The 27738-nt window shown below is 45.2% G+C and overlaps 1 protein-coding gene across 4 annotated transcripts in view; it reads right to left on the minus strand.

Annotated features, from left to right (window-relative positions):
* TIGAR (TP53 induced glycolysis regulatory phosphatase) overlaps positions 1-24748 on the minus strand; it is a 28157-nt gene extending 3409 nt beyond the window's left edge. The window contains exons 1-4 of one of the 4 annotated variants that reach the window (XM_078782212.1): positions 24677-24748; positions 15174-15281; positions 10958-10995; positions 1204-1325 (exon numbers count right to left, since the gene is read on the minus strand). In XM_078782212.1, coding sequence (XP_078638338.1) covers positions 1204-1325; positions 10958-10995; positions 15174-15202 — 189 coding nt within the window. In that variant the 5' untranslated portion in view covers positions 15203-15281; positions 24677-24748. Of the gene's footprint in view, positions 1-1203; positions 1326-10957; positions 10996-15087; positions 15134-15173; positions 15404-15835; positions 15926-24676 lie in introns of those variants that run through there. The other 3 variants (XM_078782213.1, XM_068122874.2, XM_078782214.1) reach the window with 3 other exon arrangements.
* Positions 24749-27738: the final 2990 nt, after the last annotated feature.

The raw sequence follows: 27738 nt of genomic DNA on the forward strand, positions 1-27738 counted from the left end.
AACTCCACCAATCACATGCCCGCCTCATCAATTGAGCAACTTGTTTCTCTTGCTCAAATTGAGATGAAATTAGAACAGCACTCTGACGTCTAGACGTCGACCGATATGCCTCCACCCACATTACATGATCATACATACTTTTACCAATTTGATTTAAATCCCTTTAGTTGTTCTCAACTATCACATTTTTACCTGACATAACACCTGCCCAAGATGCCAAAATCAAATCAGTTCATCTTTTCATCATAATACATACTTGTACCAAGTTTGGTCAAAATCTCATCACTGGTTCACAAGTTAGCACAGTAACCGAATTTTTACCTAGCATGACCTTTTACTTTTTGACGCCATAATCTAATCCGTTTATGTTTACATCATTATACATACTTATATCAACTTTGGTTAAACTTCCATCACTGGTTCACTAGTTATCACGGCAGCAGGATTTTCACCTAACATGACCCAAATGGGTTTTTCACCTTCCATGGAAGGAATGAACACCTTCCATGATTACCTTTGATCTCGTGACCCCAAAATCTAATCAGTTCATCTTTACATCATTATACATACCTGTACCATGTTTGACTTGGATCCCTTCGGCCGTTCTCAGGTTATTGCGGTAACGAAAACCTATCACGGATGCATGGTCGGACAGCTGGACAGACAATCGAACCACCTTTAGAGGCCATTTTTCCCCGCAGAGCAGGGGTTGGCCTATTTTGGGCACCGTGGTCCCCTTTTTTGAAGCAATGTTTTATGGCCGGATGCCCTTCCTGCCGCCAACCCTGTTAGTCGCCTCTTGCGACACACAAGGAATTACCAGTGAACTGGTACTCAATTTGCCAACCTCGGAAGGATGACAGGCTGAGTCAACCCCCCTGGTGTTAATTCAGCAATCGACAGGGATTCGAACCCAGGATCCTAGGATCCCAAGCCTGCACCCTAACCACTAAGCCAACACCAGACAATCTGAAAACATAATGCCTCCGGTGGCTTCGTCGGTGGAGGCATAAAGAAATACCTCACCAATGCCTTGGATTACTGACACGCTACCGGGATAACCCACGGGCCACACGGATAACCCACGGGCCACACGGATAACCCACGGGCCACACGGATAACCCACGGGCCACACAGATAACCCCAACCCCGCAGCCCATTTTAGATGGTGAAATGTTGTCTATGCACAAAGAAAATTCATACCTGCAGTGCACGTTGAAGATCACTGCTGTACACGTGTGTGAAAGCAATGTCCGCGAGGAAATCCCCAGCTGCCCGCGCTTGCCTCAAACCTTCATCCGAAAGAGGTGTATCGATGCCTTGTCCTGCATCAGACGTTACCGTTGTTTAACCCGAAGACAATGTCCACGGCCAATTATTGCATTTGGTTACGCAGCTATCGAACAAACAGCTTATTCGCAATTCAAACGATCAAATTACCCATTCAATTGGTTATTTTATTACAGTTACCTTTGCCACATACAATATGTTTAGCATTTCCTTGCTGCACAGGTCTTCTGAGTCTGATGTACCATACCTTGTGCCACCAAGTTAAACTGGGTGGTTTCCCATTGCCTTCCCAACAACAATCAGGGCAGGAATTTGTAATTTATTCAAGGTGCCAGGGATAGCTCACCTCCCCTTTGCAAAGGACACCGTGAGATCTTTTAACGTCCACCAACTAATGCTGGCAGACGGGACACCCAGCTTAACGTCCATATATTATGGACGGCACACACATTGATGGATCACCCTGCCTGTGAAGCTCCGGGATGACAGTTTATAGTTGGGTCGGGATTCAAACCCAGGCTAGCCAGCTTAAAGGTGAGTGTGCGTACCTCTCGGCCATCCTGCTAGCTTGGCGCTCATATACTTTGATGCAAAATTGAAGAAAAAAAATACACCAGAAAGAAAGTGTTTGTAAATTTAGCCAAAATATGCGTTTGTATCACAAAGAAAAGCAAATTAGCAAAGAACCTAAATAGTGCATAAAAAAACGCAATTATTTATCCTTTAATAAATTGATAGTTGAGTAGGTTCCCATTAACATTCACACAACCATCGAGCCAAAAGGTGTTGAAGTTTAAATGCGATTTCAGGTATATACCTGTATCCCATTGGTCGTCGAGAGATTAAGCCAGATATGTTCCGTGCACCTTCCATCTTGTCACCCCTGTGCCCTCCTCTTGTTTTCATTCGTCCCCACATCACTTATATTATCCCTAAAACTTATTTTCGTTCTGTTGGGACCTGGTCCGTTCTGTGTTCTAGCCCTTCCATGAGCCTCAACTGTATCCCAAAAAAAAACAAAAAAACCTGGGACAGCATTTTTTATTTTTTTTGGATACAAGATCAAGGCTCGTGCAAGATTTGGAAGATTTGGAATTTTGGCACGGAAGAGGAGTTCTAAACAAAAGTATGACTACAGGCGATGTAGAGGAGCCGAAAGCAACCAAGCACTCACTATACGGTACTTGAATGGCCAAACCTGAACGTTATTCAGTCAAATGATTTGTCTTATTGACTTTGATAGCACCTGATGAACAAAAGAGCTTTTTGATGTCACACGTCTCCACTGTACTTATTTTAAACGTTGATTCAATAAAATGTGCAGTTTTGAAGTTTGAAATCTAGCAAAATAAGAGCAGAAAATAATAATAATAATAACTACTACAATATAAATACTTTATATAATAAGTGTGAGGATTGCAGGAATGCTGCCTGTCACATCTTGAAACATGGAAATGCTTCTTGGAGAAACTTTTTTTATTAAGTAAAAGTTGATACTCCACTTCTAATTAACCCAACCTCCCAAGAAAATTGTATTTTTTTTTTCAATCAGATTTTAAAAATGCAACTGACCGCTTCCTCGATCACTCCCAAAAATATTTTTTTTCAGCTGTGCCTGCCCTTCCCATTATCAGTGTACATTAATTTTAGCTCTGTCATGAGTTTCAAAATTAATAAATAATTAATTAAACAAACATGCAGCTTCCGTTGCGAGTCGACACACTTTATTTTCAAAGAAAACTAGAAAGCATCCCAAATTGCAAAGCCCGTCCATGTCCACTTTGCATAGTACCCAAAATAAACTTCACCAAACCAACAGCGAGAACATATAAATCATATACTGTATTTGTACATTTTATTCACCAGTGCACCTGCTCATTATGGGGGTGGCATGAAGGGTAATTCTTCTCTGGGATATATAGATTACAGTAGATCTAGGGTCGGGCCTCCAGAACATTGGGGGGGGGGGGGGGGGGTGGAATGGGGTGTACTCATTTACCAAGTTTCTTGTAAAGCGCTCGCCAAGTGGTTTAAGCATTCGAGCAAGCATTCCATTCAAAACTGTGGAAAAGAACAGCTAGCTTGGTAAGCGCTAGCTAGCTGCTTGATAATTGAACACACCCCGGGTTTCCTCCCTTTCAGTTTTTTTTATTTTATTTTTTTTTGTATACAGAGTCGAGCCTCGTGAAAGAGCTAACATTTATCAAACAAACAAGCAAACAAAGTAAAAAAGGGGAGCGGTCGACAAGATGGGGAGAGAAGGGGGAGGAAGCACACAAACACAACATTTGAGAGCAGGGACATCGGGAGATGTTTTTGGAGGGAGAGGGCCTGGGGTGAGGCAGGATAGGTATAAAACGCAAGGACACCAAGGACTTCCAGGAAAGAAGTCAAAGGTCACCTCAAAAAAGTGGATTTGGGGTGAAATTAGTGGGGGTAGAAAAGATCAAGGTTTTGGATTGGGGAAGATAAGAGATGGTGGTGAACAGCCGTTTAAAAAACCTGGGGGGAGGAGTGGGATTGAAGAGAGTGAGGGAGTTTGTTCCAGAGGTGGGAGAAAAGAGGAATGAAGGAGTGAAGGTGAGCAGAGAGTCTTGATTTTGGCAGTTTAACCATAAGAGGGTTGCAGGCAGATCTTGTGTGACCTGCAGGAATATTTGGGGGACAGAGCCCAGAGAGAGCTGGGGGAGCAAGGCCGGAGAGGAGTCGGTAGAAGACGGAAAGACCACCAACCTGCCTGCGGTGATTAAGTGAAAGGCCCACGGAGATAGCGTCATCGCGGGAGATTCCAATGATTCTGAACACTTTGGTTTCAACAGCGTGAAGACGAGCTAGGTGTGAGGCAGGAGCACCAGCCCAGAGGGGAGAGCAGTACTCCATTGAGCTGCGGATGAAAGCCTTGTATGTGGTGAGGAGCTCAGGTGTGCCAAGGAAGGACATGACGGAGGATGCCCAGTCGGCAACTGGCTTTGGAGGCCAGCTTGGAAATGTGGTTTTCCCAGGAAAGATCATGGCAGATAGTGAGACCCAAAAGCTTGAGCGACAGAACTTCTTGGAGAGGATTATTCAGAAAGTAGATGGGAGGGTTGTCCAGTCGGTCTTTTCGGAGAGACATCGTAAGAGTGTGAGATTTGTCAGGATTGAAAGACATGTTCCATTGGTTTGCCCAGTCTGATTTTGTCCAGGTCTGCAGAGAGTGGAGTCATCAGTAAAGAGATAGAGAGGATTTTCAAGAGAGTCAGAGAGATCATTGATGAAGACCAGAAAAAGCACAGGGCCCAGAACACTGCCTTGGGGAACTCCAGCCTGAACAGGAAGAGGAGATGAGAGAAACCCATTCAGGGCCACACGTTGACTACGACTAGAGAGGAAGTCCGCCAGCCATGCGTGGAGATTTCCATGGATACCAAAGGAGGAGAGTTTGGTGAGCAGAGCGGGGTGCCAGACCGTATCGAAGGCACGTGATATGTCGAGGGAGACAGCTCTAATTTCCTGTTTGGCATTGAGGACCTCCATCCATTGTTGAGACAGCAGAAGCAGCATGTCCAGAGTAGAGTGACCTGGTCTGAAACCAAATTGATGATCAGAGATCAAGCCATTGGAAAAGAGGAAAGATTTCATATCCGAAGCAATGATGGATTCCATGACTTTGCTGATAATTGGGAGAAGGCTGATTAGTCTGTAGTTGCTAGGATCTGTTTTTGCACCTTTTTTGTGCAAAGCGGTGATGTTGGCCGATTTCCAAGCAGATGGCAGTTGACCTTGAGCAAAAGAGAGGGTGAAGAGAACAGAGAGAGGGAGTGAAAGAGCAGAAGAACAGGATTTTAAGACCCGTGGGCTGATGCCGTCAGGTCCAGTTGCAGAATCAGAGTCGAGGGTTGACAGAAACTTTTCCACCTTGTCAGGAGGAAAGGACACGGAGTCCAGGAGCAGCTGGGTACGGAGAGGGATGGGTTTGGGACACAAGATTTAGAGGCAAACACAGAGTTGAGGCATTCAGCTTTTTCACGTGCGGAGTCAGCTGTGTAGCCGTTTGAGGTAAGGGAGGGGATGGAGGGGGAAAAAACACCAGAAACAGATTTGACCAGACGCCACCAGGTTTGGAAAAGGGAGACAGATAAGAGAGTTCGGTCTTGAGAACGGAGAGATATTGTTTCCTGGCTCTCCTGAGGGTGGACACACACTTGTTTCGGGCTTTGTGAAAGGAAATGAGATTTCCTTCCGTTGGATTTGCTTTCCAGGAGACGAAGGCAAGTTGTTTCTGGGCAACAGCCTCACCACAAGATTCCGTGTACCATGGACGGGAGGAAGGGTATGACAACTGAAGACGAGATGGGATAAATCTGTGCATGAGAGAGAGCAATCTACTTTGGAAGAATTCCCAGGATGAGTTGATGTCAGAGGTGGTAGAGATGGGAGACCATTCCAGATGATTGATGGCTGCTTGAAGACCATGCCAGTTGGCCTGAGTGAAATGCCAGACTCGTCGACGCTGAGCAGGCTCCCTGAGAATGGTCAGAGAGATGTCCACTTTAACAAGCACATGATCACATGAGCCGATTGGAGCAGAAGAAGAGCAGCAGGCATTTTCAGGGAAGTTAGTCATAACCAAGTCAAGAAGAGAAGATGCTCTGTTGACTGAGATCCGGGTCGGGAAATTTACAGATTGTGTCATTCCCAGTGAGTCGCCGAAGTCCTTTGCTGAGCAGCCATGGCTGGTGAGAAAGGTACCCACACCCAGCCAACTGGCATGGTGACAATTGAAATCACCACATATGAGGAAGAGAGAGTTGGGATGAGTCGATAGAAGTTGGTCCATATTATCAGACAGCAAGATGTAGATGGAGTCATCACTCTTTGGTGGACGGTACAACACACATATGAACAAGAGGTGGGAGCGAAGGGGAAGCCGTAGCCAGAGGTATTCCTGGGGGTGAGGTGGAGAGAGTGCAGTGCAGGGCGAGTGAGGAAGAGAGTTTTTGATAAAGATAGCAACTCCACCTCCAGGACGAGGCTCAGGTCTATCATACCGGAGGAGGGAGTAACCCGGGAGAGATACTAGGGAATCAGAGACATCATGGAGGAAAGTTTCTGTTAAGCAGATCACGTCTGGTTTGTCAGAAGCAACCTGTATGGAGAGATCAGTTAAGTTTGAACGAAGGCCCCGGATGTTTGAGGTCCATACCGTTAATGAAGAGGAAGGGGGAGCATCGGATACAGAATAGGGGGGAGGAGGGGTAGGGTAAGATGTGGAAGAGGTGGAAGAGGTAGGGAGAGCTGTTGAAGGTGTGTCAGAGATTTCAGAATAGCTCGAAGAAAGGGAAGGATGGGGCGGACAAAAGGTTTGATGGTGATTGGGTGAGGCACAATGAGGTGTTATTTGAGGAGGGGGAAGAGCGAGGCAGAAGGTTGGGGGAGATGGAGGTGAGAGTTGGAAGGGAGAAGAAGCGGGGAGGACGCTTTGAGGAGGGGGAGTGAGGGGGGAAATTGAGAAGAAATGAGGGTGGGGAGATTTGAAGGGGAGGGGCGAGGGGGGAGTTTAGGAGGGAAGGGACAAGGGGAGGGATTTGAAAGGGATGGGATATGGGGGAGATTTGGAGGGGAGGGGCGAGGGGGAGTCTTGGAGGGGAGGGGTATGGGGGGAGTTTTGGAGGGAAGGGGCAAGGGGGGAGATTTGAAAGGGATGGGTGATGGGGAGGATTTGGAGGGGAGGGGCAAGGGGGAAGATTTAAAAGGGATGGGTGATGGGGAAGATTTGGAGGGGAGGGGTGATGGGGAAGATTTGGAGGGGAGGGGTTATGGGGAAGATTTGGAGGGGTGAGATTGGATTTTAGAAAGTGTACGATTAATGGGAAACGAACATTTATGGCAAAATGAGTTTCTTGTGACCTTTGAGTCAAAAATACATTTAAGGCCACTGGAGGGAGGATGGAGTGCAGGAGAGTTTAGGGAATGTAGAAAAGAGGCACTGTAAGAGATGGAATTTTTTTTTGGGATGAATAGATTTGGTGAGCAAGTCGAAAGCAGCCTTTTAAAGAAGAAGAAGAAAAACGTGTTATTATATACGACGGAATACAGAACTTGAGGGGAAAGTGTAAACATTTAAAAGTTTAACAGTGAAACTATCTGGGGAAATGGGGGAGAAACACGTGGTCGAAGAACGAACGAACGAATAAGAACGAATAAACGAAAGAGAACAACAAATAAGAACAGAGAAGGAAATGTTTTTTTTTGTTTTTGTTTGTTTTTTAGTTGAGATTTTAAACAAGGAAGTAGGCTATGGGGTGAAAGACTGGGAAAACAGAGAATGAAAGATATTGGAGAACAAACGACGGACCACTGAGAGAAAAACAAAGCCTCAAGGTTGGACACTGTGCAAGGCCTCAAAAGACACGACACAAATTAACACGATTTTCTATACAGGTATGAAAGATTTGCACCGAAAATCTTCCTCGGGACACACTATATGTACAACACCATAAAATAAATACAGTTATAACGAAAATACAAATGGGAACAATTACTTAACTTCGATTTCGATGGAGAGCGTGGAGAGCTGCGAATAAACGAAACTTCGCCAGCAAGGAGGTGTTTGGTGTTAAACAGCATTAGCAGCTGTTTAAAAAGGATATCACACGTTTGTGGTTAATATTTTCACCTCTGATCGGGGTCATTGCTCCCACGAAAACTGCACTACAAGATGTTTATAAATGACATGGCATTTGTTCAAGGAGAAGAAAGGAACCGCTTGGGGAGACGGGATATCATTATTAATATAGTTCTGTAACAACATTAATATTATGCTATTATCATTAGTGTTTTGTTAGAAGCGTCCTTGGGAAAAACCACGATAAAGCTATCTGAACACGGATATACACCTCAGCACTCAACTTCATTGGCAGGGAAAACCCCTTTGTGGAGACAACCCCCTTGGGGAGCGGGGAGCAAATTAATTCGCTCCAATCTTCATTGTGTGACCCTTAGTCCTCCTGTCAAGTTTGCTTGAGATTGGATAAGTAACGACCAAATGTAGAGCGGTCAAAATCGTCCAGATTAAAGACAGACACCAAATTGCGTATTTTATTATGATGATTTGTGTTCTCCATATTTTCATAATAAAGGTTTGTTGAAGATTTTAATGACAAAAGCTCAATTGGTTAAAAACGTTGTGGCCTGGACAGACACACTGAAGATGAATGGTGAATAAATAAAGAAACATGGAAGCGATTAATAAAATGGGGGCATCTTGCACTTGACACGCTTGACATTATTGTGTTCCATTATCATTATATCGATTACCTAACCCCAAGAGGTGAACATTATGGGTGAGTTCAATTTGATACGAGTCAAAAACATCAATCTCTATTTCCAAGTGGAGGTAAGGTGAGAGGAGGGGTGAGTGGAAGGGTGAGGGCCATTGAGGGGAGGGTGGAGGACAGAGTGGAGTGGAGAGAAGGGTGGGAGTGGAGGGTGAGAAGGGAGAGTGGGGGGAGAGAAGAGAGGAGGGGAGGAGAATGTATTTAGTCATGTGTCAATTGTAATAATTTTCTTATTCAAACTTTACGTTATCAAAAACAATACCGAAAGTCTAACAGCGGCTTAGCCGGGCTTGTAAAATATTATAAACCACAAACACACATGATTAGCTTTTTAAACATTCGCTAATGCTGTTTATAACATTAAACAAAGAAATTTGGAGGAATCTCGACATCCGTGAGGCAAGTTTTACTTACAGAACTGAGGGAAGATCTACTGTAATCTATATATACCACAAGGATTGGGTTAATACCATGCTATCAAAAAAACGAGGCAAATTCCTTACTTCCATGGTTGTTAGTACCGTACACCGCTCATCATTGATTCATGAACCACACACCACTTCAATCCATTAACTTTGTATTCACGACATTGGGATTAAAGTGTATGGTTATGGTCATATTTACTATATTATTATTACTATTACGAAAACGATACGACTGAAACGATACACTACTGTATTAATAAACCTGGGCTTAATTTGTCCGAAAACGCCCGAAGGTGAGGCATGAAGCCCAAGGCCTGTACGTACCGTTTTGTTGCAAGAGACGTAACGCCGATGCTTTCGATATTTGATGGTCATTTTAACAATCGGTTTGTTTGCGTTTTACACTGAATGAAAAACGTCAAGGTAGAGCATGGCGATTGTGACCTATGACAGGTTCGACAATATTGGAATCAAAATGGCGGTGCATGGAGAGTCAGCCGTCGCATCGCCGTAATGACATCAGACGTAATCACATCACCCTGTCATGTGACCAGATCCTCAGCTCTGATTGGTATACGTTTGAAGGGACATACAGACTGACAAACACTGTTCTAGATGGCTTTGCCCTATGGGCTATGCCGTAAAAAGTTACAGAAGCACTGAACACTTTTGATCAGTTTCCCTGCCTTTCCCCCGAGCAACCACATTCCCAGAACTTGCCTCCAAGATGAAATAAAACTCGCGGTTGCGCTCAAGCATTGCCGCTGGACTAATACAGGGTATTTATAGTTACTATGACTTTGCCCTTTCCCATTTGACCGAATTTTTAGCTTATCTGGAATTGGAATTCCAGATAAGGTATTGTTATCGTGCACTGTCCGTCCGTCCGTCTCCTATTTCGACTTCCCCGGCCAAACCGCTGTGCCGATCCAGTTAAAATTTAGCAGCAAGGTTCCGCTCCTGACTGGTAACAGGGATTGCAAAGCTTGGTCCAGTCAAGTGACTTAAAGTAGGTCAAAATGGCGGATTGAATAAATTCCTTCAAAAATCTTCAGACCCACCTGTCAGAATGCTACCACATTTGGGTTACAACATTAAGCCAGGGCCCAGATAAGCTACAGGCCCAGTGGTCCTATTTTAAATTATTTTCTCCATATTCTCAGAATAAAGGTTTGTTGAAAATCTGATGACAAAAACTCAAATGGTTAAAACGCTATGGACAGAGACACACAAAAGCGATTACAAACCCCCATCTCCCACTGTGCGGGGCGATGGGCTAACTACCTCCAAAGGGTACTGCTCTGGATTTCTCTTATCATTAGTCATCGAAACCAAAATACACCCCAAATCCACCTTTTTCAAAATTCTGTTTTTTCTTTAAAGCCCTAGTAGTGTCCAATTGTTTTATACCTTGTACCCTGCCCCCCCGTCCCCAACTCTCTCCTCCTCCCTCCCCCTTCCACAGATCTACTGATGTCCCTGTTCTCTACTCTTGTTGTGCTTGTGTGCTTCCCTCTCTCTCCCCCTCTTGTCTCACGCTTCCTTTATTATATGTTTTATGCGTTAGCTCTTACATGAACAAAAACTTTGTATGCAAAAAAAGAATTGTATGTCAGTTCCCATGTATTATCGTGCATTTATTTTGTGCTTTTGTCTCGAATTCACGCATGTGTTTGTAGGCCTCAACCGTTATGTTTTAAAAGTCCACCTCTCTTTCACTGACGCACCCTCATTAACCCTTCCATGTTACTTGCAGGCTGCCAAGTTTTCTTCACCCTCATCCCCCTGTTTGTTGCATCCACAGCACACACCTTTCACTACCACCATTGTTTCGACATTACCTTCAACCCTCTTGTCACCTCGCTCTACCATTTGCATTTTGTATATAAAAAAAAAATCTCCAGTTCACAAAAACTGGCTTACCTTGTATGATCCTTTTCTTGTTGAACATGGTCTCACCACTGGAAAACAATTTGACAAAAAGCACATCAATGAGGGAGAGTTTTCCTGCCATATGCTCACCTGCTGTGAAAGGTCACCAAAGTCAACAAGCATCAGCATAGGATGAGAGTAACAGAAGCATCACCACCCAGAGAACTAGCAACAAGGTGCTGAGCCACACGCGTGCAGTCGCACGATGATACTTCAACCGACGTTCTTATTCTCCATTTGTCAAAGCTTTGTCCCATTGCCAGAGAATGAAATAACTGCTGTGGGATTCAAGAGGTCATTCGTATTAAACGGTCTTTCGTTAGAGCGAGCAGATCACCGATGATAATTCTCATACCAATGGTTTAAAAAAAAAAAAGCTTTAATTTATACCAAACTAGCAGAAGTACCCGGCATTGCCGGGCGGGGGAGGGGAGGGGAACGGGGGGGGGGGGAGCGAGCCCCTTGGCAAAGCGAGCGATTTTTATTTCTTTCATAGCGTCGTAGCGTTTCACAGCGTCATAACGATTTTTTTTTTTTCATAGCGTCATAGCGTCATAGCGTTCATAGCGTCATAGCGTTCATAGCGTCATATCGTTCATAGCGTTTCATAGCGTCATAGCCATTTTTTTTTTCATAGCGTCATAGCCATTTTTTTTTTCATAGCGTCATAGCGATTTTTTTTTTCATAGCGTCATAGCGTCATAGCGTTCATAGCGTCATAGCGTCATAGCGTTTCACAGCGTCATAGCCATTTTTTTTTTCATAGCGTCATAGCGATTTTTTTTTTCATAGCGTCATAGCGTCATATCGTTCATAGCGTCATAGCGTTTCACAGCGTCATAGCGATTTTTTTTTTCATAGCGTCATATCGTTCATAGCGTTTCATAGCGTCATAGCCATTTTTTTTTTCATAGCGTCATATCGTTCATAGCGTCATATCGTTCATAGCGATTTTTTTTTTCATAGCGTCATAGCGTTCATAGCGTCATATCGTTCATAGCGTCATAGCGTTCATAGCGTCATCACGTGATCGCTCTGAGCGAATCAGCGCCCACCTGCTCTGATTCCGTCGATTCCGTGCGCTGAAATGCGCTGAGGTAAATATGAATAAAAAATATGGATCGTCAAATATTTTGAGTTCGGCCATGTTCGTCCCACGCTCAATGGCCATGTCTATGTCAAATATCAAGCACGTAAGCCTCTCCGTTTAGGAGTCTATCGGTAACATTACACACACACACACACACACACACACACACACACACACACACACACACACACACACACACACACACACACACACACACACACACACACACACACAGACACACACACACAGTGTTTTATATATATACTACTGGTGTTCAAAAAGTATCCGACCTTTATTTTTCGTGCGTAAAAAAAAAGAAGCTAGGGAGGCGTTGATTGGTGCACGTATGTAGGCGATCCTAATGCGCACGCGTGAATTTTTTCCCACCTCCAGAAGCTGTCATTCGACGGCAGACCGCCGATGAGTGAGGACATGTAAGTGAGCGCCGTCGGATTTTCGTTTTGGACAAAATGACGGAAAAACTTGAACAACGCTACTGCATCAAATTTTGTGTAAAGCTTGGCGATTCCCAAGTGGAAACGATCCGCAAGATTCAACACCGTTCATTCCATTATGAAGGAGGATTTGGACTTCAGGAGAATCTCAGCGAAGTTCGTACCAAAGCTGCTAACGATTGAGCAGAAGCAACTCCGTTTGGAGATCGCACAGGACATGCTGGAGACTGTGAACAGCGATCCCAGCTTCCTCAACACAGTGATCACTGGCGATGAGTCCTGGGTTTATGGGTACGACCCAGAAACCAAGTTGCAGTCATCACAATGGAAGCATCCAACATCCCCGAGGCCAAAAAACACAAAATTTGATGCAGTAGCGTTGTTCAAGTTTTTCCGTCATTTTGTCAAAAACGAAAATCCGACGGCGCTCACTTACATCAACACAGTAATCTCACTTACATGTCCTCACTCATCGGCGGTCTGCCGTCGAATGACAGCTTCTGCAGGTGGGAAAAAATTCACACGTGCGCATTAGGATCACCTACATACAAGCACCAATCAACGCCTCCCTAGCTTCTTTTTTTTTACGCACGAAAAATAAAGGTCGGATACTTTTTGAACACACTACGTAGATGCAGTTAAACATGCAACAGGGAGAGAGTTCCCACATACCTGTGCGAATTGAAAACAAACGTTGGGGATTTTGCATTGGCGGACCGTACCAAAGCACGAGTTCACTGTGGACACGGCTGAGACCCCTATACGAGTACCCAGCCAGGGTTAATCAAGTTCCGTGCAGGAAAGCTGGCTGGGAGTGTTTACAAATAAAGAGGTATTGATATTGATATAAATAAAGAGGTATAAATCTCACAATCTCACTGGTTGTGAGATTAACAAACAGGGTCTTTTGGTGATCATTATTATTGTGCACCTTTGATTCCACGTCATACAATCCAAAGCAGGGATAACTAGTAATCGACCCTCAGTATAGTTGCAGCTGTCATGCTTTTTGCAGACGAATTACCAATGTAGAACGCTGTGACGATCGGATAAATATAGGCCTGAGAGATTATGAAACTAAAGTAAGAATTTTAAGAAGCAGGTGACCACCTATGCTTTAATTTAAAGCGGTTTAAGATTGCACCAGCAGACTGCTGTTCTGTATCTTATCCAAGACCTCTAGGATAGTGAAGTTTAAGGTCATGAGGGTCATGAGGGTCATGAGGGTGAGATATTAGATCTCAGCACAAGGAAGAAGTACAGGGACTGCCGCTCTACCACCAGAAACAGGTAGAACCTGGGAAGAAACAGGCTGGAAGAAACAGGTCCCCGTGTGCCCTTTCAGGCTTTCATCCCTCCGCAGCCCCCTCCGATGTTATATACACTCAACCACCAACCCACACCTTGCTTACTTTAAAAACCTAGTCTTACTGCTCACCTGCACGGCTTCGTCCCCAATTCCCCCGTTTGTGGACTCACCTTGCTGATCTTGACCAGTCAGACGCTTCCCCTCTACCTTTCAACTCAGGGCGAAAAAGCTCATGTCAACTCAGCCAAACCATCTTTTCTATTTTCAATTTTTTTACTCCTCTATCCACATGTAGCCTTTTGTCTGCAGTCACTCTGTTAGACAGCTGTCGTGCCTGCCCCTCATATCCCTGTTGTCTTATGCCCGTTCTGTGCGAACTGTTCCAAATTTTGTCCTTCCTATTAATCAGTCCCTTTCATCCGTCTGCCCGTTCTTCTCTGTTCCATTGCGAGTGCATTACACTTGAAATCCTCGGGTTACCTCACTCTCCCGTGAGCCGAAATCCTATTTGAATAGAAGAAAAACTTACTGGGTTACTGATACGGACATATAGTAGATGTAATCAAGGCATACTTCAGCTGACAGATTTGCAACATGCAAGGTGCACTCTTATTTACTGTCATTGGCAAAACTTGAGCAAGAAAAAGATTACAGCTACAATTAGTTTGGGCTTTTTCATCATTCCTCTGCAAATCATCAGTCGTCACACACAGTGATAACCAATGTATAAGACACACACACCATTTAAAAATCTGCACCAATGCGTACTCTATTTACAGAGCGTTGGTGCTGCCAAATCCGTTTCACGGCGAAACTTATACTGTGTGTGTGTGTGTGTGTGTGTGTGTGTGTGTGTGTCAGTCACACACACACATATATATATATATATATAAACACACACACACACACATATATATATATATAATTATATATATATATATAAACACACACACACATATATATATATACACACACACACACACACACACACATATATACACACACACACACACACACACACACACACACACACACACACATATATATATATATATATATATTATATATACACACACACACATAATATACACATATACACACACACACACACACACACACACACACACACACACACACACACACACACACACACACACACACACACACACACACACACACACACACACACACACACACACACACACACACACACACACACACGTGATCGTAACGGCAACGGCAGCAAAACTCCGGAGCGCGCACACACACCAATAATCTGTTTTGGAATCAAGTTCATCAAACCCCGTGGCCGTGGTGATCAAACACCCGGACGGGACTCCGAACCGCACTTACTGACGAACGATAGTGAGAGCCACCTCCATGACCCTAAAGCTCCACGGCTTGTCCTTTCGTGTGCTTGTACCTCAACCAAGCTCCGATTACAGGTCGGTTCTTCAATTTCTGTAAAAAATAATAATAAATTATTCCTTCACGATGCATACGAATCCTTCTGCGAAGGATCTGAAAGACGTCAGAATATAAAATTTCATTCTCCTTTCCAAACAATGACACTTGTTTTATTTACACAGATTGGATTTATTAACTGCAAATTATTATGTATTTCTGTGAATAAAACAAATCAATGTGCCTTGCTAAACCGTGAAAGAAAACAATAAAGTTTAACCGGTGAAACGTTGGCATTACTCCTCTTAACTACACCGACAAGGACACGATTCATGTGTAAAGATGTGATCGGGGTTTAAATAAAATGACAGCGTTAAATATAAGAAAATAGAACGATAACAGGCAAAAAATAAATAAATAAAACTTTAAACTTTTTATGGTTGAATGACATCAAAATTAAGCACTCTATGGTTAATATTAAAAGTAAACTAAAATTACCGAATAATCTAAATATCTATAAAGCTCAGTTGACTTTTTGCTCCACCAAATAACAGCGAAACAGAGTTGAGTAAAAGGGTGAAAATTATACAGATGCTGTGATACATAACTACCTCTGTCGGTTTGAATGTTTGAAAGAGAATAGACGTCTGGATCAATTTTTGAATTAAATTTAAATCCCGATTTATTTATAATAATACTGTAAGGACTCGACTTTGTTATCCCTTTTATGCCGCACCCAGTGACCCGATGCCCACGGCACTAATGGATTTACGATCTACGAACCGCACTCTTTGTTTATCACCTACAGCCATACTCGAAAAATCTGAATTAGCCGACGTTGGGGCCCAAAAGCATCCGATTAACTGCCGATACGACGCCATCTTACGACGCCATCGTATTGGCGTCTGCTGGGCGAAGGCGAAGCGAGCCGTCCGCTGATTGGACAGTCGAGTGGTGTGAACATGGGTGGTGTGAACCAAATGGTCTTTTTATTCCCTTGAACATTTTAAATTAGGATATATAAGGAAACGTCTTTATCGTCATTTTAATAAAGTTAAATGGAGTGACGTTGTGATACTCGGGGTGCGTTGCATAAATCCTCGTAACTCAGAGAGGTGTAGCAGGTGGCGAGACGTAAGGAAGCTTAAAGATAACGAGCTGAAACAGACGAACGATATGTCAACCCCTTTCTACACCGAACGGCAATAAAAGTATGAGAGCGGGAAGGCATGGCCTGAGCACTTCGAGCAGAGAGGACTGATTGGATTTAACTTAAAGAGAAAAATTGGAGCTTAACGGAAGAAGAAGATCCCATGAGCGCTCCCCTATGCCATCCATAATGGTACACTCCATCCATACACCACATCCTCCCTTCCGTGGATGTTCCACGGGTTTCACATCTTTATCGTCATTTTAATAAAGTTAAATGGAGTGATGTTGCGATACTCGGGGTGCGTTGCATAAATCCTCATAACTCAGAGAGGTGTAGCAGGTGGTGAGTTGTAAGGAAGCTTAAAGATAACGAGCTGAAAACAGACGAACGATATGTCAATCTCTTTCGACACCGAACGGAAATAAAAGTATGAGAGCAGGCAGGCATGGCCTGAGCACTTCGAGCAGAGAGGACTGATTGGACTTAACTTAAAGAGAAAAAATTGGAGCTTAACGGAAGAAGAAGATCCCATGAGCGCTCCCCTATGCCATCCATAATGGTACACTCTATCCATACACCACATCCTCCCTTCCGTGGATGTTCCACGGGTTTCGGCTAGTCTATATAATAATAGCGTAAGGATTCGACTTTGTTATCCCTTTTACGCCGCACCCAGTGACCCGATGCCCACGGCACTAATGGATTTACGATCGACGAACCGCGCTCTTTGTTTATCACGTACAGCCATACTCGAAAAATCTGAATTAGCCGACGTTGGGGCCCAAAAGCATCAGATTAACTGCCGATACGACGCCATCTTACGACGCCATCGTATTGGCGTCTGCTGGGCAAAGGAGAAGCGAGCCGTCCGCTGATTGGACAGTTGAGTGGTGTGAACATGGGTGGTGTGAACCAAATGGTCTTTTTATTCCCTTGAACATTTTAAATTAGGATATATAAGGAAACGTCTTTATCGTGGCTTCGCTGTCTGATAATATGGACCAACTTCTATCTACTCATCCCAACTCTCTCTTCTTCATATGTGGTGATTTCAATTGTCACCATGCCAGTTGGCTGGGTGTGGGTACCTCTCTCACCAGCCAGGGCTCCTCAGCAAAGGACTTCTGCGACTCACTGGGACTGACACAATCTGTCAATTTCCCGACCCGGATCTCAGTCAACGGAGCATCTTCTCTTCTGGACTTGGTTATGACTAACTTCCCTGAAAATGTCTGCTGCTCTTCTTCTGCTCCAATCGGATCATCTGATCACGTGCTTGTTAAAGTGGACATCTCTCTGACCATTCTCAGGGAGCCTGCTCAGCGTCGACGAGTCTGGCATTTCACTCAGGCCAACTGGCACGGTCTTCAAGCAGCCATCAATCATCTGGACTGGTCTCCCATCTCTACCACCTCTGACATCAACTCATCCTGGGAATTCTTCCAAAGTAAATTGCTCTCTCTCATGCACAGATTTATCGCATCTCGTCTTCAGTTGTCATACCCTTCCTCCCGTCCATGGTACACGGCATCTTGTCGTGAGGCTGTTGCCCAGAAACAACTTGCCTTCGTCTCCTGGAAAGCAAATCCAACGGAAGGAAATCTCATTTCCTTTCACAAAGCCCGAAACAAGTGTGCGTCCACCCTCAGGAGAGCCAGGAAACAATATCTCTCCGTTCTCAAGACCGAACTCTCTTATCTGTCTCCCTCTTCCAAATCCTGGTGGCGTCTGGTCAAATCTGTTTCTGGTGTTTGTTCCCCCTCCATCCCCTCCCTACCTCAAATGGCGACACAGCTGACTCCGCACGTCAAAAAGCTGAATGCCTCAACTCTGTGTTTGCCTCTAAATCTTGTGTCCCAAACCCATCCCTCTCTGTACCCACCATACCCAGTCGTACCCAGCTGCTCCTGGACTCCGTGTCCTTTCCTCCTGACGAGGTGGAAAAGTTTCTGTCAACCCTCGACTTTGATTCTGCAACTGGACCTGACGGCATCAGCCCACGGGTCCTAAAATCCTGTTCTTCCGCTCTTTCTCTCCCTCTCTCTGTTCTCTTCACCCTCTCTTTTGCTCAAGATCAACTGCCATCTGCTTGGAAATCAGCCAACATCACCGCTTTGCACAAAAAAGGTGCAAAAACAGATCCTAGCAACTACAGACCAATCAGCCTTCTCGCAATTATCAGCAAAGTCATGGAATCCATAATTGCTTCAGATATGAAATCTTTCCTCTTCTCCAATGGCTTGATCTCTGATCATCAATTTGGTTTCAGACCAGGTCACTCTACTCTGGACATGCTGCTTCTGCTGTCTCAACAATGGATGGAGGTCCTCAATGCCAAACAGGAAATCAGAGCTGTCTCCCTCGACATATCACGTGCCTTCGATATGGTCTGGCACCCCGCTCTGCTCACCAAACTCTTCTCCTTTGGTATCCATGGAAATCTCCACGCATGGCTGGCGGACTTCCTCTCTAGTCGTAGTCAACATGTGGCCCTGAATGGGTTTCTCTCATCTCCTCTTCCTGTTCAGGCTGGAGTTCCCCAAGGCAGTGTTCTGGGCCCTGTGCTTTTTCTGGTCTTCATCAATGATCTCTCTGACTCTCTTGAAAATCCTCTCTATCTCTTTGCTGATGACTCCACTCTCTGCCGCTCCATTCCTCATCCCTCAGATCGGCAGTCTGCAGCCTCCTCACTCTCTGCAGACCTGGACAAAATCACAGACTGGGCAAACAAGTGGAACATGTCTTTCAATCCTGACAAATCTCACACCCTTACGATGTCTCTCCGAAAAGACCGACTGGACAACCCTCCCATCTACTTTCTGAATAATCCTCTCCAGGAAGTTCTGTCACTCGAGCTTTTGGGTCTCACTATCTGCCATGATCTTTCCTGGGAAAACCACATTTCCAAGCTGGCCTCCAAAGCCAATCGCCGACTGGGCATCCTCCGTCGTGCGAAGTCCTTCCTTGGCACACCTGAGCTCCTCACCACATACAAGGCTTTCATCTGCAGCTCAATGGAGTACTGCTCTCCCCTCTGGGCTGGTGCTCCTGCCTCACACCTAGCTCGTCTTCACGCTGTTGAAACCAAAGCGTTCAGAATCATTGGAATCTCCCGCGATGACGCTATCTCCGTGGGCCTTTCACTTAATCACCGCAGGCAGGTTGGTGGTCTTTCCGTCTTCTACCGACTCCTCTCCGGCCTTGCTCCCCCAGCTCTCTGTGGGCTCTGTCCCCCAAATATTCCTGCAGGTCGCACAAGATCTGCCTGCAACCCTCTTATGGTTAAACTGCCAAAATCAAGACTCTCTGCTCACCTTCACTCCTTCATTCCTCTTTTCTCCTGCCTCTGGAACAAACTCCCTCACTCTCTTCAATCCCACTCCTCCCTCCAGGTCTTTAAAACGGCTGTTCACCACCATCTCTTATCTTCCCCAATCCAAAACCTTGATCTTTTCTACCCCCGCTAATTTCACCCCAAATCCACTTTTTTGAGGTGACTTTTGATTTCTTTCCTGGAAGTCCTTGGTGTCCTTGCGTTTTATACCTATCCTGCCTCCCCCCAGGCCCTCTCCCTCCAAAAACATCTCCCGATGTCCCTGCGTTTCAAATGTTGTGTTTGTGTGCTTCCTCCCCTTCTCTCCCCATCTTGTCGACCGCTCCCCTTTTTATATACTTTGTTTGCTTGTTTGTTTGATTTGTTTGTTTGATAAATGTTAGCTCTTTCACGAGCCTCGACTCTGTATACAAAAAAAATAAAAATACGCACTGAGGAAAAGACGCCATCTCTGTACCAGTGAAAATGGGCCTGTGATTAGCTCAGCCATTTTGTCCGTTGAGTACGATGGTACTTTCCACACTTTACTGTTGCTTATCGCAAAGGGAAATGGTCCGGCTTTGTTGGGCAGAGACTGGTTGAAGGTCATCAGACTCAACTGGCATAATGTGAACCGTGGGTCCACCAGTGCTGGATGTGCATTGATTGTCGACAAGTATCCTGATATATTCTGTGAAGGTGTGGGCACTTTCAAGGCATGAATGTGATGATTCATATGGATGCCATGGCTATTCCTATTTTCCTTTGGGCCAGACCTGTACCATACATGATGCGAGAGAGAATCAAACAGGAGTTTGATCATCTACTGGAAGAAGGCATCAACGCTCCAGTTGAATACTCTGAGAGGGCTGCTCCAGTTGAATACTCTGAGAGGGTTGCTCCAGTTGAATACTCTGACAGGGCTGCTCCAGTTGTACCCGTGGTGAAAGCTGATGGGAACTTACTGTGGGGTCTACAAGACTACCATAAATCACAAATCACACCTGGACGGATATCCTCTGCCCAAGGCCGAGGACCTGTTCACAGTTCTCATGGGCAGTAAAACATTTATAAGGTTAGATCTGACCAATGCTTATGCACAAATGGAGCTTTGAAGGCGAATCAAAAACTTTTTACACACCGTGGACTATTTGTGTACAATCAATGTCCTTTTGGCATTCTGTCTGTTGCGCCAATTTTCCAGCAAAAATGGAGAACTTATTGACAACCGTGTCAAGCATGGTTGTGTTTCAGAATGATGTATTGGTGATCGGTCGGTCAGTCAGCCCAGGAACACCTCCAGAACCTGAATGAAGTGCTAAGCCGTCTCTCCAGTGCAGGCCTTTGTCTCCGTCTTGAGAAATGTATCCTCAAGACCCCTGAGGTTGAGTACTTGGGTCATCGCATCATGTGTAAAGGCATTTTGTCCTCACCAGGTAAAGTGGAAGCTATCAAGACCGCTTCTGCTCCCACCAATGTGTCTGAGTGTAGGGCTTTTCTCAGAATGTCAACCTACTTATGCAATTTCCTGCAAAACCTGAGAACTATCCAGGAACTGCGACAATCCTGTTACGCAAAGGCGTTGATTGGAAATGGGGTTCCACTCGAGGGAAAGCTTTCATGGATGCAAAAAAACTCTGTTATGCACCTCACCATTGCTTGTACATTACGACCCTACAGAAGAGCTCACTTTTAGCTGTGACAGCTAGTTCATCTTATGGAATAGGTTGTGTACTACTGCAAACCAATGATGCTGGTCTTTTATTGCAATCTGTTGTATATTCATCGAGAAAACTGTCAAGTACTGAACATCGGTATGGCCTGGTTGACCGCGAGGCACTTTCTTGCATTTTTGGAGTTGGTAAAATGCACCAGTACCTTTATGGTCGACTTTCCAAATTAGAAACTGACCAAAGATCCATCCACGGTCTGTTGGGGTAGTGTAAGGAAGTATCACTGACTTAATCTAGTCGGGTACAACATTGGGCTTTAGCCATTGCTGGTTTTGACTACAAGCTTATGAGGAAGATTTCATAAGTCTCCCTATCCTGAGGGGAGCAGCAGTGTTCCAGGTTGAAAAACCCTGTGACCAAATTCCCTGGCGTCTGGTTGTCGGACTTTGAAAAACTGTTGACACAAATATCCCATGTTTGACCTTGCAAAACAGTCTTTCCCTATGAGGCTTAGCCTGCTTGTCAACTCTGTACAACTTCTCTTCGAGGCGGCAGTCTGTGGCATTGGGGAGGGATGAACTAGGGACGATGTTTTGAGTTCTTTTGATCTTTGAGGAAAGTATATTAAGCCGACTACGGGTTGTGGCTCGCTGAGATGTTGGTGCCGGCTGAGTAAGAACCATGATGCCATACCAAGTGTTGTTACTGGCCTAAACGCCATGTCTCCCATGCATGTAGTCTTATCTATAATAAACCTCTGGTACACTGTCCGAGTTTAACAAGGTGCTTATTCCGGGGGGAAGGGATTCAAACCCACGACACTTATGTACAGGCTACAGGCCAGGACGTGGAATGTATTGTGCAGATGCATTGAGTTGCCAACCGCTTCTGGAAACCATTGAGGAAGCATGACAACCTAGTAATGTTGTTCATCTTGTTACGGATTCATCACTTCCGCTGTTGTGGTTTTCACCCACTTGACATGTTGCTGATATTATGTATTATTATTATTCGCAAGCGGTTTATTATTCAGGAACAGCTATCTAAGGTTAAAAAGGTTAACTTAAAATGAGACAGGAAATCGTGCACCGGAAAATGATGAGCGAGGAGGAGGAGGCGGTGAGACAAGTCGGAGAAGAAGCTGGTTGCTTTGCGTTCTGGATCGACCGTTGTCGAGCAAGAGACACGAGTGAACTTTGGGGTTTCCTGGAAAGGGATTCTGCGATAGAGTTGTTATCGCTGTGACTGATCAAACCTGCGTGTCAGGTTGGCGTTGGATTCGGAGGAACCATCATCGTGTGATTATGTCTCAAGTACGAGCCGTCCGCCATTTTGACTCGTGCGCTTCGCGCGTCGAGCAGACTTTCCTTGCTTCATCAACCGTTTCCACCGCGTTCAGACATATCTGTGGTGTGTGTGTGCACCGAGGCTTCGGACGATTACTTTGCGGCTCACCGACCGTGAACAGTGAAAGTTCGTACCTGGAGGGGGCCTTTGGATTTCCCCGTCGCCGTGAGTGCGCCTTTGTGCCACTTTAACCACGTGACCCTTTTCTCTGCTTTGGGTCGCGTGCACCTTGGTGCCGTTTTGGGCGGCGTGTCTGTGCCTGCCCTCGGAACGAGATTCTGGTTTAGAGTCGACATCGTTCCGTTGATCACTGGAGGGGACCAACTCTGAGCTCAAAGACGGGAATATAGAGACATTGGGGAAGGTTCTTTCCACTCACTTGGAACACTGTGAGTTACTTTATGCATGCTAGCTGATGGAATAGAGAGTGCACTCTTAATTGTCATTGGTGGTAATGTTATTCCTGTGTGATTTATAATATACTAGGGCATTGCCCGTACTATATCTATATCTAAAATTATATCCCCCCCCTCTATTTACATGAAATGGTTTGGTCCAAAGCGAACGGCTTGCGAGTACGGTGACAATCCCCCCCCTCTATTTACATGCAATGGTTTGGTCCAAAGCGAACGGCTTCCGGAGTTTGGTAAAGAAATCGCCATCGCGTGCACAAACGCGCAGGAAAGCGAATGAATCGCAAATTCGGTTTTATTAGTTTTAAAACATAGTTTAACGCCAACATAGTTTGCAAACGTGAAATAAATGAATACGCTCTCAAATGTGCCATCCGAGGCAGAGTGTGTCCTCCACGTTCGGCACACGCGATCGTTCGCTGCTCTCTGATTGGTTGAATCGTTTTTTGGACATAGCTCGGTAAGTAATTGTCCGATTAATATGAAACCTTGAAAAGGCACATCCTCGGGTCCCCAGCAATATACCTGGCAAGTTAAAAGTATATCGGACCCGTGGTTGTCGAGAAACAGCGGTCACAGACAAACAGACGTACAAACGTACAGACGTACAAACAGAGATTACTGGAATTATAGATAGATTATTGGTTTGTTCGTAATCATTGGTGTTGTTTCCTCGATTGATTTCGACACGGAAATATATATTTTTCTGCCGTGATTCCTCCCGGGGTTCGGAGGTATACCGAGACCAGGAGGTCGGGGAGGAACACGTAACAATCTGCTGTCTCAGGTCATTCTTGAGAAAGTACAGCTCACGTGTTGTGGCCAAAGTTAGATGACAACATTGAAACCTGCGTACGCCATTGTCACACATGTCAGGTTAATGCTAAGCCACTACCGGAAGCACCACTAAAAATGTGGTCATGGCCATTAAAACTTTGGAAGGAGGTTACACATTGATCATGCTGGCCCATTTTTAGACAAGCTGTTTCTTGTCATCGTCGATGCCCACTCTAAGTGGATTGAGACTGTTGTTGTACCCTCCACAACTTCTGCCAATACAATTGAAGCCCTACATCAGGGGTCACCATCACGTCGATCACAAGCAACTGGTAGCTTGCTGGCTGCCAATGACTAGCTCGCATTAAACTGTGGATAATAAATAAATAACTAAAGCTTTATCAGGTACTAAAGTTTTCATGGAGTCAAGAAGCAAAGATACCACCCAAATATCAAACCTTACGTGGTTGATTGATTTCGCATTTCTAACAGATATGACAGAAAAATTGAATGCCCTGAACTGTGGATTGCAAGGGAAACAGAAGACAATTGCAGACAGGATTAGTGCAGTGAAATATTTTAAGTCGAAACTTAACCTTATGATACAACAAGTCCAGAAAAGGAAAATGCAATATTTTGTTTCTGTGCTCCAAACGCTAGCAAAAATGATGATGCTGTCGGAATCGTGAATATTGACAAGTACAGTGATTTCCTGACCAGGCCTGGCCAATAATTCAATAATATATTTAACTCTGTGGTATTCATAGAATACTTACCCTGTGCAGTCAACTTGATGCAAGTCAACTCTTCTGTTTTTGGACGGTTTTTTCTTTGATCCAATATGGCTGCCAGACCACGTGAGCAATGACATCATAAATTTATATTCTCAAATATAATTGTTGCGTAGATCATGCACAATAAATTTCAAACTGATCAGACTAAGCGTTGTCCCTGTTGAATTATGATGTCATAGTTAAGGCACTAATGAAGTCATCATTAACAACACTTATTCCCCATGCGGAGTTATTTACAATGAGCCACGTTTCATTTTTTCCATGAAGCATTTTCAGAGATACAGAGGTGCAACGTTTTTCGGTTTTTCCAAGTTGGTGCCTGTAACACATGGCCTATGATGTCATAATTATCATTAAAATATTCCACAGGAGGAGGCGCTACTATGGTGAAAATTTAGTGTCTTTCAGACCAACAGTTGCAGAGAAAAAAATTCATACTGATCAGATGAAGCGTTATACTTGTCGAATTATGATGTCATTGCGAAGGCAGTGATGACATCATCATTAACATATTGTTACGGATCTGGGGGACGGCACTCCCATTAGCAAGGGGGGAGGGGTTATCCCCTTGTCCTGTTAAGCTGGCCGTCCGCCGGTCCTGGGGGTATGACGTCACTCCCGGTCGGTGGTGAGTAGGGTTATAAGCCCAATCCGTCTTATTACCTAATTACCACCACCAGCCATTAGCGAGGAGATACTCCCACCTGGGCCGCAGCGTGATTGGATGCCCCGAGCGAAGCGAGCTGCGACTCGGGCCGTTAACAAGAGACTAAACCCGATTATAGTGGTTGGCCGAATCGTGCCACAGGTACTCAATTGGAAGAAAAGACGGAGGCGATCGAATGAGAGGAAACCAGAGTAAGGGAAGAACAAAGAGTGGGTTTATTAATTATATACAAAAACCCAAAAGAAGAGGAAATGAAAGCAATATACAGAGCAAAAGGACACAGGGCAAGCTTAACAATACAGTCTTACTTACAGCCCCGGACAAACAAACAGACTTACACGGATAGGGAATGGCAGGAAGGAATGGCTGGAAGGGGGAGAAGGTCCAAGCAGGTGGCAGGGCTGGAAGGTCCGGGCAGATGCACAGCGTCGAGGTCCGCTCCAGGTCGCGCTCTGGTCCACGCTCCGAGCTTGAAGCGAAACCCGGCGGCAGCTGCACGTATCGGTTTCACGCAGTCAGACAATGTGAATATATGGCGGTATTGTCGTCGTCAACGGACCCACTCTCCTGCCTTACGATTCGTCGTGTTCTCATCTGGTACCTCGTACTTCGGACCTTCGCACTCATCTCTCGAAGCAGTCCCTCGCAGCCGCTTTTATTGGGCGTTCTTGTATCCAGCCGCCGGCTCCTAGGACATGCCTACCCGGTCGGCTCACCTCAGCCCTGGTTAGCCGGCGAGGGCTCGCTGGCTCCACCTCTTGAGGAGACATTGACAGGCCACGCCTCGTTCCTGGCGCTCGAACCCACTCCTCCCTTTTTTTCCTCCAGATTACCGCGTGTGTAATGGCGGCTTGGGGCCAGCAACCAAACCAAGACAAGGGGCAGCGAACGCTGCCCTACCGCTACTGCACTTTGAAGAGCGGGAGATGATCAGGGATAATTGAAGGGGCCTATCTTATTTGATTAATGCAACGCAGATTCAACTATTGGAAACAGATCCTTAACTAAAACACATAATAATGAGATAACTACAGAGAGGTCCTATGGTGCCCTACGTGTTGTACATGGCCTAGCTAGGGTGCGATCTTTAACCTTTACCAAAAATGGGAATATTTACAGGGGATTATTTATAAGGGAACATTTACCAAAATTTACAAAGTGAAGGTTCTAAAAACCGTAACACAGCACCCCTCTCTCCTCCAGGGCCATCCCGGCCTGAAAGAACTTTAACTTAATATGACACTCAGGTGTAGTAGCCCTCTACTATTGACCTTACCCTTGAGTGCGACAGTTTTAAAACAACTAAGTATGTCCCACCTGCTACGTTGTATCCTACCTAACAGATTCACGCCCACAGGATAACCGAATCACGGAATTATTTCCAAACTACACATAAAGCCAGTGGGGAGCATTATTTACAAGACACTAATTATGTACACTGCAAACCCAGGACCTGTCTTTTGGGAGACCAAAAGATGTTTCGAAAGAGGAAGGAGTATGCACTGCACTGTACCGATACACCATACCCACATGCCCAGGGATGCACAATTGATATTGCAGTGCACCCCCGAGCACACGAGCATTACATTTCGCCAAAGCACCAAAGCACCAATAAATACAATAAAGCACCACAGTCATCACAATAAAAACAAACTGATGACCTCGTTCTTGTTTCTCCTGCTCTGCTGGCCCGATGTTTCTTGATGTTGTCGTTCTTGTGGCTTGCTGCCTATTTGTAATAATAAAAAGGCACACAACGCATCCTTTTTTTTATTTATGGCCAACAGGGGCCAACTAAGGGTGGTCCACCTGTATGGCATAGGGGCCACCTCACCGTGGTCCGCAAGCAAGCTTGTCTCTGGCCACCATGGCCGGTCCTAGCAGAGGGGCCAGGCCCCAACACGTGGGGTCCATAAGTGTGGTGCTTAGCCACAGATCCGTGGTCCATATGGTGGTGCTAGGCCGCAAGTCGTGCGGTCCATAAGGTGGTGTACCGGTCCAGGCAGGCTGCAGCGGCGGTTCGGGCACACAACTGCGGCTACCTGCGCACTCCCCCCGGACCCAAAAGAACAAGCCGTGAGTGGGGAAGGAAAAGCAAAGCAAGCATCGGGGCAGGATCGCAAGGGTACACATCAAAACAAGGTAATGCAAGGTGAGGTGCGCATGGGAGCGAGCGGAGAAAGTTCGTCCCTACTGTACGTCACCCCCTCCCCCCACCCCCCCCCCCTCCCCTGTCACCTACCCTACCCTTGCCATTACCCCGTATTTACAAAATTCTACACATTCACCAATTCGTCACTACTGTCTCGTCTTCCCCATATCTCCCCTAATCCAAATTGATTATCAATCCCTCTAATCCAAATTTGCCCCCAATTCC

The sequence above is a fragment of the Myxine glutinosa genome, chromosome 7 (assembly GCF_964187855.1).
Source record: "Myxine glutinosa chromosome 7, kmMyxGlut1.1, whole genome shotgun sequence".
Taxonomy (NCBI): Eukaryota; Metazoa; Chordata; class Myxini; order Myxiniformes; family Myxinidae; genus Myxine; species Myxine glutinosa.